General features: G+C 30.3%; 1 protein-coding gene across 2 annotated transcripts in view; it reads left to right on the top strand.

Moving 5' to 3' along the window:
- Positions 1 to 75: 75 nt before the first annotated feature.
- Positions 76 to 14,844, top strand: part of Dbp73D (putative ATP-dependent RNA helicase Dbp73D) — a 50,243-nt gene continuing 35,474 nt past the window's right edge. For both annotated transcript variants that reach the window (XM_075360488.1, XM_075360489.1), the window contains exons 1-4: positions 76 to 225; positions 4,779 to 5,541; positions 8,373 to 8,523; positions 10,621 to 10,760. In XM_075360488.1, coding sequence (XP_075216603.1) covers positions 203 to 225; positions 4,779 to 5,541; positions 8,373 to 8,523; positions 10,621 to 10,760 — 1,077 coding nt within the window. In that variant the 5' untranslated portion in view covers positions 76 to 202. The remainder of the gene's footprint in view (positions 226 to 4,778; positions 5,542 to 8,372; positions 8,524 to 10,620; positions 10,761 to 14,844) is intronic.

Consider the following 14,844-nt stretch of genomic DNA (forward strand, 5'->3'; position numbering starts at 1 on the left):
GACCGAATGAACTACTTACTATCGATATTAAGTGTTACCGTAAACTTGCACATGATGACAAAATATAACCTTCAAATGTAGCGTGGTTATGTTTTCTCATGGTGCGTAACTTTGTTTCGTTATAATTATGTATTTATAAGTTTTTAGGTACGTAAAGTTGTTTGTAATTTGGTGTGTTACTACTTTAAATCTACGTTTCGTCATGGCATTATTTGTTGTTAACAGGTTAGTCAAAATAAACTCTAGAGTTTGAATTACTAGTATTTTTGTTCTCTAATTTTTAAGGTTGTTCCATTACTAACAGATCAACAAAAAAAAAATAATAATTCGGAACTGAGATAAAAGTAGGTGAATTAGAATTTATATTTAATGCTGAATCTTAAAATGAAATCAATTTTTCTTCATAACCCTGAGATTTTTAGTTATGATCGTTTAAAATATTGAGAAATTTCTTAAATAATGGAATACAAAAATAATAATAATAATTACAATTAAAATTTTCTTATCTTTATTTTACTGATATTTACATTCCCTTTACTCTGATATTTACATCCCTTTTCTCTTATTTTCCTTTTTCAGCTTTTTTGTTTCCAAGAAAACCAGTAACTACATCTTTGAATGACTTCCATGCTGCTAGTTCTTAAAATTCACTTTGATGTCAGATATATTTTCACGAATTAATTTCCTTATTTATGACCCAGTTAATATTCCCTCGATTAAGTTGACTTCACTTAATTGTGAAAAAAACCACAGCTAAATATTTTAAGTCGTCTATCTTTATCTAATGCTTTTACAAAATTCTTTATCAAATCTAGTTTTATGTGTAGAGGTGATAAAATAATACAATCTGCTTCCACAAGGTGATTATTGACAACATTTTCCTTTCCTGGAGTAAGCTGATTTCTTTTTGACCAGTCTTTAACTGCATAGTGTTTATCTGTAACCTGACTGTCCCACAAACACAAAAAACACTGTTAGTTTAACAGGTATCACGTGATGCTTGCTGCATGTGGAGCCCAGGATTTATCTTGGTCTCCCAAGGGACAGTCAAAAAACTGTTTGTAAGCAGTTTTCAGCAGATTCGTTTTCATGGAGAATTCTCTCCAAACATAATAAAAGATGTTTGGAGAATTTTTACGAGTCTGATTTTTATTTATTGTAAAATTCAAATTCTTTTAACGAATGAAAGTAAACTGAAATATTACAAAAATACTTACTAAATTATAAAAATAATTAAGTTTTTATTTATAAATGCTTAATTAAATATTTCATAAAATTCAATTTTTATTTCACTATTAGTACAATAAAAACAGCGCAAAACACACACCATTTAACAAATCTTGATGTTTGATAAAATAATACCAAATGTTGTTCTGTCATAAAAATCTTTCACCAAATTTATGGTATTACTTATAAAACAATCTTTACAATTTGTTTATGATAAAACCACTACCACAACTAAAGAACGCAGCAAGTCACACCAAGAGCTGAACTCGTACTGAAGAAAATTTCATCACATGTCTGGCTTGACATGAAATGACATCATTCAAATGTTATATATCAAATATAGGTCTACAGCATGCATCACAATATAAATCACATGTGAATAGGAAACACAGACGTACTAACTTACTTGCATTGTTTGTACCACAAATGATGAAGCAAATAAATTTAAGGGATTGTAACTTAAGAATGTTACATGATGGTTTGTTTCAGAGTACATATTCAGATTCAGCCTATAAAATACTATATAGAACACCTATTCCCTTTTCAGTTCCAAATTTTATGTTGACCAGTGTAATTTACAAATAGAAAAAAGTATTTATGAATCACCCATGTTTATTTTTATACCTATGTGAATAATTATTTACTTATTTATTACAGATGACATAATTATGAATAATTGTACTCAAAACATGGAAAATTCATTTCAAGTTAAGATAAATCTTTGCTCATAAGAAACAGCTAATATTTACCGGTACTAAGGATTTCATGCCATTGTTTACTTAATTATGTAGAATTTCTGTTTGTACAAGTAGGTTATTTATTTCAAACATAAGAAAAAATTATTTTAAAGTTTTTAGTAGCTTTGTTTATTTTTTCTTAAAATTTTATTTTGTTACTTAAGCCACCAATTTATTTGTTAATTACAACATTTTTCAATGTTGTAATACGTAGATTTATTTACTGGTAAATAAATGTCCTGTTCTTTTTACTAATGTTAAGGTATGTTTTAGATATTCATTACTAAATATCATTAGATACATTATATTATAATTCTACATAATAGTAAATAACTGTCCATTTTCTTAACTGTCCATTATGTTAATCCATTTATTACTTTTATGTTTATCAGATCCGTCAGTTGAGAGTTAATGGTATTCATTATTATTAACTTGGCTATGACAGGCCTAGTTAGATAGTGCATTAGCCAAAGATCTTGGGCCAGACAGTTTATTGCCTCCTCAAATGGTGAAGAAGATGTTTTTTGTAAAGATCATTAAATAAGATCAGTGTAATCACCTATAGCATTGGGTTTTGGTATTTTCCAGCTAAGCTAACACCTTTTTCATCCATTTTATAAATGAAAATTGAACAATTAACAGAACCTTTTCTTTTAAACTTTTTAAATTATTTTGTGCCAATCAGTTTATAACAAGCCTAATGCAAATACAAACTAAAATCATCTTATCACTTATTAAGCTGACTAAACTAATTTGAATTATACTGGGTAATTTTTGTTTAATTGTCAACCTAAAATAAATTAAATGTGTTATAATACTAACATTGTTAGTATTTTTTTGCTAACCATTGCATTAGTTTTGCCACATTTTAGACTTAAAAAAAAAATGTTCTTACTCAGTAGTGAGTTAAACAGTATATACCAAGTATCATAAAAAAATTAAAGAGACTTTTTATTCTATGCGCTATGTCTTTTCGATTGAGTTCATCTTTTTCCCTTTTGATGGTATTACTTTAAATAATGTATATCAGTATTTTTAGCCGTATTAGAGTTTAAATTTGGCAGCTGAGTAATTAGGACATATTTTATTATAAATTTATTTTGTTTGAAAATGACAAACAATTGTATTAAATTTTGCCTTAAAAATGAATAAACTGAAATGAAAATGTTAGAGAAAGCTTTTAGCTAAGATTTTTATGTTGATACCAAGGGTTAGCGACTAGTACTAATGGTTTCAAGAAGACCTTGAAGACAACAAATGTTGCATGTCCAACTCATCAATAATTTATTGTCAAAATCAGGATCAGAAAAGTTGCTGAATAGATGGGAATCTCTTATGGATTTGACATTTTAAGTATGAAGTTAGTAGGAACAAAATTTGTTTCAAAACTTGTGAATTTTTAACAAAAGTAACATCACAGAACAGTTGTTACCTTACTTCGCTGATTATCAAAATTATCAAATATGTTATAACAGGTGATGAAATGTGGATGTGTGATTAAGATATTGAAATGAAGGTCCAGTCATGCCAATGGAAGCCTCCTGAAGAGCTAAGACTGCAAAAAGAACCAAGTTCAGTAAAATGTTATCCAGTATTACTTGGAGTTTTACACCATTTACATGAGGCAATCTGAAGAAAACAAGCACAAATGGTGGCAACCAATTCTTCGATTTTTTACAATAACACTTCAGCTCAAACTTCACTATTAATTCTTGATTATTTAGTTAAAAATAACATCATACTAATGGTGCAGCCACCATATTCTCCAGGTATTGTAACTTGCAGGTTTTTCTTATTCCTGGTGATAAGAGAACATTAAAAGTGAGCAATTGCAGTGATAGATGAAATAAAACAAAAATTACTAATGAACTTAAGCTTATATAAAGAAATGCGTTCCACCAAAATTTTGAGGGTAGGAAGAAACTCTAGCATAAGTTGATACTCATAACTCTAGCAGAGTAGTCACATCTCTGGAAGACTTACTTTGTAAAGGACAATTTGAGTATAGAAGAATAAGTAAATTCTTTTTAATAAAAAACAAAATTCTCTTTTTTTCTCACTTTGTATAGTGTATTGTTTTATGGAAAAAAAGTTTCATTAATTTATTCCTTTACATTCGCTAATCTAATCTTTTTAATGGCTGTGGCTCATGATGAAACCTGAACAAAGCTCTAGTCAGATTATTTTCACGAGAGTAATGATTTTCCGTATACAACCAGTCCCTATGATGAATACAGTGAAGGTGTCACTGAAAGGGTTTAACAGTATGTCAATTTCAATGGGACTAGCATACTTATTTGTCACAGTATATCCTTACAAATTGTTCATACTACATAAAAAGTATGTGATACTTTCCCACCTATAGCGATATATGATGTTATAAATGTAATGGGAAAGTATATAAAAACAATCAAAAAAAATGTTGTCTTTTTTAAGTTTTGTGCCTTAAGGAAGCATATGTAAAAATTTAACAAAAAAAATAGATTTAAATAAATTGTAAATAGTCTTTGGAAAATTTTTTTATTACATTGCAACCATGTCAAAATATTATTTTGTCACACTAAAAGAAATAAATCTTTTTACTGAAGGTGTACTTTTTCAATTGATTCCCTTAGAGTTTATGACAGCAACTGGACAATATTATTGCATCTAAAAGATTGTGCAATGAGATTTCACAACTGATACTACCCTACTAAACGGCATTTGTATGTCTCTGAGCGTCTCTGGTTTCTCAAAATATTTTTTTTTTATCTGATAAACATTATTATCTTTATTTATTTTTTTAGAATTCATTCAATTATTGTTTGTTTGCAGATATTTAGGAGAAGATGGCGAGGAGTATGAAAATAGAAATAAAAAAGATGATTTTGAAAAACTGTTAGAAAAGGTTGAAAAAAGAAGGAAATTAAAACAAAATGAAACCGTTGAAGAAGTTAAAAAATATGATAAAATCAAAAGAAGATTTAATGATGAGTTAAATGAAAAATTGGAGCAAGGAAATGATATAGGAGAAAGTAAGAAAAAGAATAAAAGAAAAAGAAAATTAAATGATTCTGAATTGGTAGTTGATACTGCAAATAAAGAAGGTGGAACTGTAGAAAAGATTAAGAGGAAAAGGAAAACATTGAATGATGTTAGTTTAAATTCAACTGAGGAACTCATCAGTAATGAAGAAAATAGTACAAATGAAATAAAATCTATAGATTATAGAATTGACGTAGTGAAGAACCATCTAGTTTCACCTAATGAAGAATCTAGTCTTTTAAATGTAAGTGGTAAACAAAATAAACACAGTGAGAGTAGAATAAAAAAAATTAAAAAGAAAAGGAAATCAACTGACTCTGAAGTAAGTGAAAAGGAAGAACAATTTGACAAAGAAGGAAATACTGAAAAAAAAATAAATAAAAATAAGAGATCAACCAGTTTTAATTCTAGTGAGGTAAAAAACGATATGATCCAAGATCATGTTATGAATGGTAATTTTAATTCAGAAAATATTATCCCTGAAGATCTTACCACAGAAAATCAACCAGAATTTACAGTTATTGGAGGACACAGTTTCAAACATAAATCAGCGGTTAGTAAAATAATATTTCTTTTTCATAGATATGTATTAGATCTATTTTCTGATAATTCCTAATTGACTGTCAACTAATATCCAGCTTTCAGTATGACAGAGTATATAATTTTATAAAAATGAACAGACAAGTGAACCAAAGTAGCGAGTCTGGTATATTTAAATTATCACATTCTCAATATTTTACCCCAGTTGCAGCAAAAATTTGAAACATGGAAAAGTTTATGAAAACTAATTTCCTTTTTGAAAAGCCCTAACAGTGCAGATTTTTAACTTTTTTTTTTTTTTTTTTTGCTAAGGAAAGCATATTAAATTTGCCATTTTGAGTTTTTTTGTTCATTTTGGGATAAAATTATCACATTAATTTAAATAAATAAATCTATATCAGCATGTAGCTGTTTAAAAAAAGTATCATTCTCCACAATTGCATCCTCATATATATTTTTAATTCTACTGACATAAACCACCTAGTGCTTTTTGATATTTCAATTAAATATTATATATACTTGTATCTGATCGTTTTCTGAGTTTTAAACAAAAGATATTGTGTATCATGCAATTTTATATTTCTTATGGCACTTTTAAAGAATTCTGCTACATATATTTATCTATGATGAGTACTCTCATTATTGTAATTTTTGTACAGAACCCAAATTAATTTTTGTATATGATGAAAAATTAATTAATCAGAATAATTTGCTGATTTAATTACAGCTCTTTCATAATTTTTTTCAGTTTTTTTTCTGTATTAAAGGCCACTACTAATAGTCAATATAAGTGATAATATAATAATAATAAATGTTAGAACTGTATTTTCTGTTCAGCACTACAGTACATTTTTTTATCAGCAGTTATTTTAATTTACTACATTATTAATTTCCCCATAAATGTGGCTAAGTGACCGTAGTCATGTAATGAAACTGGTTTCTGTTTTAGCAATGAAATAAAATAACATCTACTATGATGGTGATTGATGTTATAACTTCATGATTGTTAACCATTCCAAAAATGTAAAAAGAAATTACTAATATTTGTTACATGTGAATTAGTCATAAAGAAAAGTTAAAGGCAATTTTTAATTATTATATATTGGAAATTGATTGTGATTTATTTATCTTATAGAATAAAGTAAATATTTTATTTTACAAACTGAAATCCTGAACAGCATATCATATGTTTTTTTCTATAAAATTATTGATGCAAACTCTAGTTATAATGTATTAGTTTATTCAATTTTGGTACTCTAGTATTAATGAACAATAATTGTTGGGTCAAATTCTTCCTTATTGAAACAGCAACAGACCTTTTTTTTGTCTCTAGGGCACTAACCACACAGTTCTATCAATCTCCTCTTATTAGTAATACCAGATTATAAAATGAATGTGCTAGTGCTCTTGAAAAATGTCTGGAGGTGCCTGGATGTTTGTCTGTCTTCTATGTTTATTTGATTTCATTGTATGCGCTAAGATTTACTTGGAGTGCATTTTTTATTCCGTTTTGCATTTACATTTATACTTTTATTTTCAAGTTTATTCTGTATAATAATTTATTCATTGTCTCTTCTATTATTCTATTTTTGATTATTTAGTGACACAGCTAGTTAAATTGACTAATTTTTTCATGACATGTTAAAATTTTATTTGGTTTTAGTGCAGGTCAAGGTCACGTGAATCTAATTATGCTAATATGAAAATATTTGTCTAAAGTATTTTGGTATTCACCTGGACTTGATGCTATACATATGCGCAACATTTTTTATTTGTAGTTCAATGCTGTTAATATTTTTAATTGCCCTAAATTTTGTTTCAAACTTTAAACTACGTAAACATAAAATTGAAATCAATTTGAGATCTTTTTTTTCAATTTTGTAAAGTTACAAAGATTGTTTCTTTTATGGGACAGGGTGACATTTGATTATAAGCTAGTATTCATATTGTTTTAAAATTTAGAAATAAAGTAAACTCCCTTTAGAAATGGTACCACAGATGTTGCCCTGCACTCATTTTAACAGATATAAAATTTCCTATAGATATTAACAATTTTATTGCATTTGATTTTTGCAAAACATCAATATATTCTTTCATTTGCACAAGTTTTGTACCACTATTCATTAACACTTGTATTTTTCTATGTTTATAATAATCTGGAATGTCTGAAAATAACTCTGCTCACTGAAAGTGTAAAGTTTCAAAATCTTTTTTGTTGCTACAGCGTACATGCCTTAAAATAATTTTTATTAGAAAACACAAACAAAAAGACAATAAATTCAAACACTTTAATCTGTATTGACCAGTTATTAGTAAAATCTAATATCTGTCTACATATTGCAACTAGCATTTTTCTATATGTCATTAAATGTTACTTTTTTTAATTTTGACACATTCTAGTAACATCTCAATAAAATTTTAAATAAATATTTGACTTAAACATTCTGATCTGTTCAAAATGAGTGATTTTTATGATCTTTATAATTATTTTTAAAACTTTGAGATTAATGTAAGACTCTTGGAAATGTATGATGACTCTGTTCAATGATTCTGGAAATCATTGAATTTATTAGATAAATAATAAGTAAAATTCTATCTTGTACAGTGGTTATTGAATGAATCATTTAATAAAAAGCAATGTGTAAAATAAAGATTATTCAGAATTTTTTAAGTTATTTTCAATAACATTAATGTCATTATTATTTTGTCTTTTTTTTTTGTCTCTTATCTCTTTATTTATTTTTGGCTCTTATCTTATCTTTTGTCTCGTTTATCTTTGTCTTTGTTTCTTTTTTTCATAACCTATTATATTTCCTTAAATAATCATCTGTAATTTTTTCTCAGATTAAAAGGGTTCTTCCTGAATGGTTGTCAAAGCCAATTTTAATATCTGGTTCCTTCAAAGACAAAGCTGCATCGATTGAAAACATCCAGGGTTTTGATAAAATTCTTATCAATAATCTTAAAAAAAATAATATTCACTACTTTTTTCCCGGTAAGTATTGATAATGCATTTTTTTAATGTTTTATAAGTATTAAGTTTAAAAAAAACTTTACTTTTTTATGTTAAAAGCATACCAGTATGAAGGTAGTTTAGTTACTCACACATTTCTCTGTTAAGAAAATGTTCATGCAGATTTTAACATCAAAATTACTAAAAGAATAAGTTGCTAAGGATTTTCTTGATAAAGAAGCCCAAATAAAAGAGAATAGATTTACAGATTGCAGTGATGGTTACAGTAGTAGTGCTGCTCAACCTCACCAACAAGTTGGTTGATGGTCGAATTCAAATAGGATGGTTGGCCTGTAGGGTTGTGAGGCGCTCTGTTGCAGAACGTTGCTTCCATTATTGGTGCCCAGGGCATAAGGCTAAGTCTTGTGCTAGCCTGGATCGATTGTTTCAATTGCAGAGAGGCCGGTCAAGTGTAGAAGGACTGTTGGCAGGAGGCTTGATGCACTTCCTGCAATTTGCTGGGCACACAACTTGGGGAAGGGGCTGTAAAGCTTCACCTGCGCAGTGAAGACATGGTGCCTGCAAAGGACAGTCCTGTCTTGGGAGTGGTGGGCTCCGGTGTCCCACCTTTGATGATCGGGCTGGGACTCCATTGCAATGGCGCTGGGGGAATTTAAGACCACAGTCCTGATGGGGATCCCTTTTGGGGTTCGTCATTAGAGGTGAGGCATAAGACCAGAGTCCCAGTGAGGGAGCCCCTTATTAGTCCCAGTGGGGGAGTCTTCGTGGGTCCCCTTGTTAGAGGCATGGCATTCAAAGACTGAAGTCTTGATGAGGAGTTCCCTTTGGGGCCCCCTCTTTAGAGGCAAGGCATTTCAAGACCGAATCCTAGCTGTCTGGGTGGTGACTTGGGACCGGCATTAGCCAGGCCCAGGATAACTGACAAGGTAGTTTGAGGCAATGGCACGCCCTGGAGCTGAGTTTCTCCGTAGATGCGGGTTCAGTTCTGGGGATGCGGAAAATAAAGGATTGCAATGAAGTTATAGTAGTTTGTTGCTTTTGTATTTCTTGTATTACCAAAATTAACTATTTATTTAAGAAATAAATTAATAATTAACAATCACTCTCCATAAAAAAAATAGTGCATGGGTTTGTTTGTTGTAGGTGCTCACATTTTTATTTTAGATGCTTTTGGCACAGAGCAGACCAATGGTGGTACACTGGTTGGCTGCGCATGGCGACTCTCCCGCTAGAAGCAGTCCGTTTTCATTTAATTTTTAGATTATTTAATTTAATTTCTAAGCGTAAATTATTTTTATTTATATTTTATATTTGTATTTTTATTTACATATTATTATTTATTAATTATGTTAATAAAAGAAAGGGATTGTTAGTTAATATTTACTAGTAAAAGAAAAAGATTCTTTATTTAGTGGTAGAGTCATTGGCGTGCATCCGGCTGGCGCATCATGTGGTCTGCTCTACCCCAATAGCAGCAGCTGAACTGGCAACTAACACAGTAACATAGACAAGACTAAACGAAGAAGTCGACATTCCCTAAGCCCCCTGTTATCAGTATGGCTAGTCTAACCATTATATTTCTATTAAAAACTATTAAATTCTATATCTATTCATTTCTTAAACCTATTTTAAATATAAAAACACCAAAATGTTCAGAAAATATTTTCTACACACTAATATTTCTTTTCTTGAAATATTTCTGTAAAAATATATATTCTCACAAACATGAGAATACGAATGCTTCAAGGGTCCAGGGGGCTGCCCCCTGCACCCTTGAGCATCAGTTTGCTGATCTCATCAGGCATAGTTACAGATCTTATGGTGATGGGATAACATCCCTTTACCTACAAACCTATAAGATTTTCCATTTGTGTTTTACTCTCCTAGGCTAATCTGTCATGCTGTTGGGAATTTCTTTCTCATTCATCTTTAATTCTATTGATAATTTTAACTGTAAAATAATATTCATAAAGTAGGAATCACAATGATTGATACTGTTAGTGTACTTAGTTTGTAAATGCTCAACACTGGTCATTTTTTAGTTATGTTCAATGACTTTAATTACTGTTTAAATTATTAATTTTGTACGCTATTTATTTGTTATATATTATATTCCAGTTCAACAGAAGGTAATTCCTTGGGTTTTGGCTGAAAAACAATGTTCTGGTCCTGGGTTAAGATTTTGGTCAAGAGATATTTGTGTGAGTGCACCTACCGGAAGTGGGAAAACACTTGCATTTGTCCTTCCAATTATCCAGGTAAAATATACTTATGTAATTATAGCTGAGCCAGTTTATTCTTAGAATTTTACATGTGCATTTAAACCTCAATAACATATTATTAATTCAGAACATTCACACTATTCTATACTTTTATTTAATCTCATGGGTCTATTGCATTACAAGTAATAAAAAATAATTAAAGATGTTTGTTAGTATATAAGCTGTTTACAACCAGTACACGTTTTCTAAGCAACTAAAAAAAAAAAAAATGAATCATTTACTTCAGAAAAAAGAGTTTAAATTAAGCTGAACAAATTATAAATAGAAAAAACTGAACTGTAAGAACTACAGAATTATTTGACTGTGATTTCAAATTTTAAAGAATAAGAAAACATTTTGGAAGATCCTGATTATGGAATAGACATTAAAATTTGACAGAATTTGAAAAACATTGAAGAGTCCATAATGATTGTTCAAAAATCATATAATTAATTAGATTTCATTTGGAAATCAGTTAATTAAATTAAACCTGAGAAATTTTATCATATTTAGAAAATGATTTATTTGAGACAAGTCAGAACATGTACAGTTTAAATACATCTCTATAATTCCCCAACATGTTTGTAGGGATCCAATGTCTTTTATGTTACGACTTTAATAACTGTTCACAATATTTGACTGTGCAGTAAACTGCAAATAAGAAATAATGACATAAAGTGTCCAGGAAATATCCTCCCATCAGATAAAAAAATGTGACAAGTGACATTTCAGTGTTTACTAAAGAATGTTTTTTTTAATGTAAATATTGAATGTAGATCTCTGTATCTATGGAGAAACATTAGAGAAAAATAAAAAAAACTTAATGGGTTCAAATAGAATGTTTCAAAAACTATACTAAAATAGGATAATTATGCTGATTTACAGATACTAAAATACTTCCATTTTGGATTGATCATATAAAGAGGCGTATATGTGGATTGATATTGTTCAGTGATTGATATTATCCAATCCTTTCAGCCTCATTTTTTTGGATGTTTCAAGATTTAAATTTTTAAAATAAACAGAAAATTTAATGAAAAAAAATTGCTTCATGCATCCTTAAATAACTAATTTATTTGCTACAAAGCTACAGTTTTTCCAATTGATGTCACACTTCTGTAGCAGTCGATGAACCAAGATGTCAATGAATTTGCCTCATTTATCAGCCAGTAACTCGCAAGAATAAGCTGATTAGCACCAATCTCTTCACTTTAGACTTTTTATCTTTGAAGATTGTTCATATAAAAACCAAGTAGGCGAATCCATTGAGCCAAAGACTTCAACAGAGCTAACCAGAATTTAACTTCAATACTTATATTAGAAAATAATTACTACTACCATGAGGTATTCTATTACCTGTCAAACTATTACTTAAGTTAATTAATTTTAACAGTGATTACACTGTTTTTACGTCCTTGTATGAAGTAAAGGAAGTATTGGATCGTGAAAAATTTTATTTTCAGATTTCAACAGAAATATCCATTTTGACCACCCCTGAATCCATTTTGACTAGTTTCGGCATGACGTCTGTATGTACATATGTATCACATAACTCAAAAACGATTAGCCATAGAATGTTGAAATTTTTGATTTAGGACTGCTGTAACATCAAGTTGTGCATCTCCCCTTTTGATTGCAATTGACTGGACCAAAGGTGTCCAAAAAAGCCCAAAATTCCAAATAATACAGATTTTGAATTGCAGTAATTAGCCCTCATTGAGAGCTTTTCAATAATATATCATAAGTGGTAGTTATTTTCATTGATTCCAGAGTTATAGCCAAATAAAATTTTAATTAATGAAATATTTGAATCTTAGGGGAATGCACATCTGTTCAAATCAGACTTTATCATCTTTTTTTTAACTTTTTTTTAATTTAAATATATTGATTTATTAATAATTATTGACCTCTCATTGTAAACAAATTTTTATGATTAATAATAATTCAATAATAACAACAAAAAAAAATAATATAAAAAATATCAGAAGTTTTTTTTTTCCTCCTCTATGAATCATGAGACCTTGCTGTTGGTGAGGGGGCTTGAGTGCTCAGGGATACAGAGTAGCTGGACCGAAGGTGCAACCATATCGGAGAGGTATCTGTTGAGAGCCAGACTAAGGAATGATTCCTGAAAGAGGGCAGCAGCTCTTTCAGTAGTTGTTAGGGGCGTGAGTCACAATGACTTAAACGGCCGTATCAACATCACTCAGTCCTCTGAGTACTGCGCAGCTGAAAGCAATGGAAAACTACAGCTGCTTTTTTTCCAAGAAAATGTGGCTCTCTGCATTTTCACATAGCAATAATGGAGGCGCCTTCCTTGGTAAAATATTCCGGAGGTAAAATAGTCCCCCGTTCGGATCTCCGGGTGGGGACTACTAAGGAAGGGGTCACCAGAAAATTAAAAAATAACATTCTACGAGTCGGAGCGTGGAATGTTAGAAGCTTAAAAAAGGTTGGTAGGCTAGAAAATTTAAAAAGGGAAATGGATAGGGTGAATGTGGATATAGTAGGAATTAGTGAGGTTCGGTGGGAAGAGGAAGGCGACTTTTGGTCAGGTGATTTTAGAGTAATTAACTCAGCGTCAAATAATGGGCAGGCAGGAGTAGGTTTCGTGATGAACAAGAAGATAGGGAGGAGAGTGGAGTATTTCAAAACACATAGCGATAGAATCATTGTAATAAGGATAAAATCAAAACCTAAACCGACAACGATTGTTAACGTTTATATGCCTACAAGCGCCCATGATGATGATGAGGTAGAGTGTGTATACAAAGAGATTGATGAAGCAATTAAACACGTAAAAGGAGATGAAAATTTAATAATAGTTGGAGATTGGAATGCGAGCATTGGAAAAGGCAAGGAAGGAAATATAGTGGGTAAATATGGGCTGGGCAAAAGGAATGAAAGAGGGGACCGACTTATAGAGTTTTGCACGAAGTATAATTTAGTAATTGCCAACACCCAATTTAAAAATCATAATAGAAGAATATACACTTGGAAAAAGCCAGGCGATACTGCAAGGTATCAGATAGATTATATCATGGTTAAGCAAAGATTTAGAAATCAACTCGTTGACTGCAAAACTTACCCTGGAGCAGACATTGATAGCGACCATAATTTGGTGATAATGAAATGTAGATTGGGGTTTAAAAACCTGAAGAAAAGTTGTCAGATGAATCGGTGGAATTTAGGAAGCTTGAGGAAGAGGAGGTAAAGAAGATTTTTGAGGAGGACATCGCAAGAGGTCTGAGTAAAAAAGATAAGGTAGAAAATGTAGAAGAAGAATGGGAGAATGTTAAAAAGGAAATTCTTAAATCAGCAGAAGCAAACTTAGGCGGAATAAAGAGAACTGGTAGAAAACCTTGGGTTTCAGACGATATATTGCAGCTGATGGATGAACGTAGAAAATATAAGAATGCTAATGATGAAAAAAGTAAAAGGAACTATCGGCAATTAAGAAATGCTATAAATAGGAAGTGCAAACTGGCGAAAGAAGAGTGGATTAAAGAAAACGTTCAGAAGTGGAAAGAGAAATGAACATTGGTAAAATAGACGGAGCATACAGGAAAGTTAAGGAAAATTTTGGGGTACATAAATTAAAATCTAATAATGTGTTAAACAAAGATGGTACACCAATATATAATACGAAAGGTAAAGTCGATAGATGGGTGGAATATATTGAAGAGTTATACGGAGGAAATGAATTAGAAAATGGTGTTATAGAGGAAGAAGAGGAAGTTGAGGATGAAATGGGAGAAACAATACTGAGATCTGAATTTAAGAGAGCATTAAAAGATTTAAATGGCAGAAAGGCTCCTGGAATAGACGGAATACCTGTAGAATTACTGCGCAGTGCAGGTGAGGAAGCGATTGATAGATTATACAAACTGGTGTGTAATATTTATGAAAAAGGGGAATTTCCGTCAGACTTCAAAAAAAGTGTTATAGTTATGATACCAAAGAAAGCAGGGGCAGATAAATGTGAAGAATATAGAACAATTAGTTTAACTAGTCATGCATCAAAAATCTTAACTAGAATTTTATACAGAAGAATTGAGAGGAGAGTGGAAGAAGTGTTAGG

This window comes from Lycorma delicatula, chromosome 3 (assembly GCF_047948215.1).
Source record: "Lycorma delicatula isolate Av1 chromosome 3, ASM4794821v1, whole genome shotgun sequence".
Taxonomy (NCBI): domain Eukaryota; kingdom Metazoa; phylum Arthropoda; class Insecta; order Hemiptera; family Fulgoridae; genus Lycorma; species Lycorma delicatula.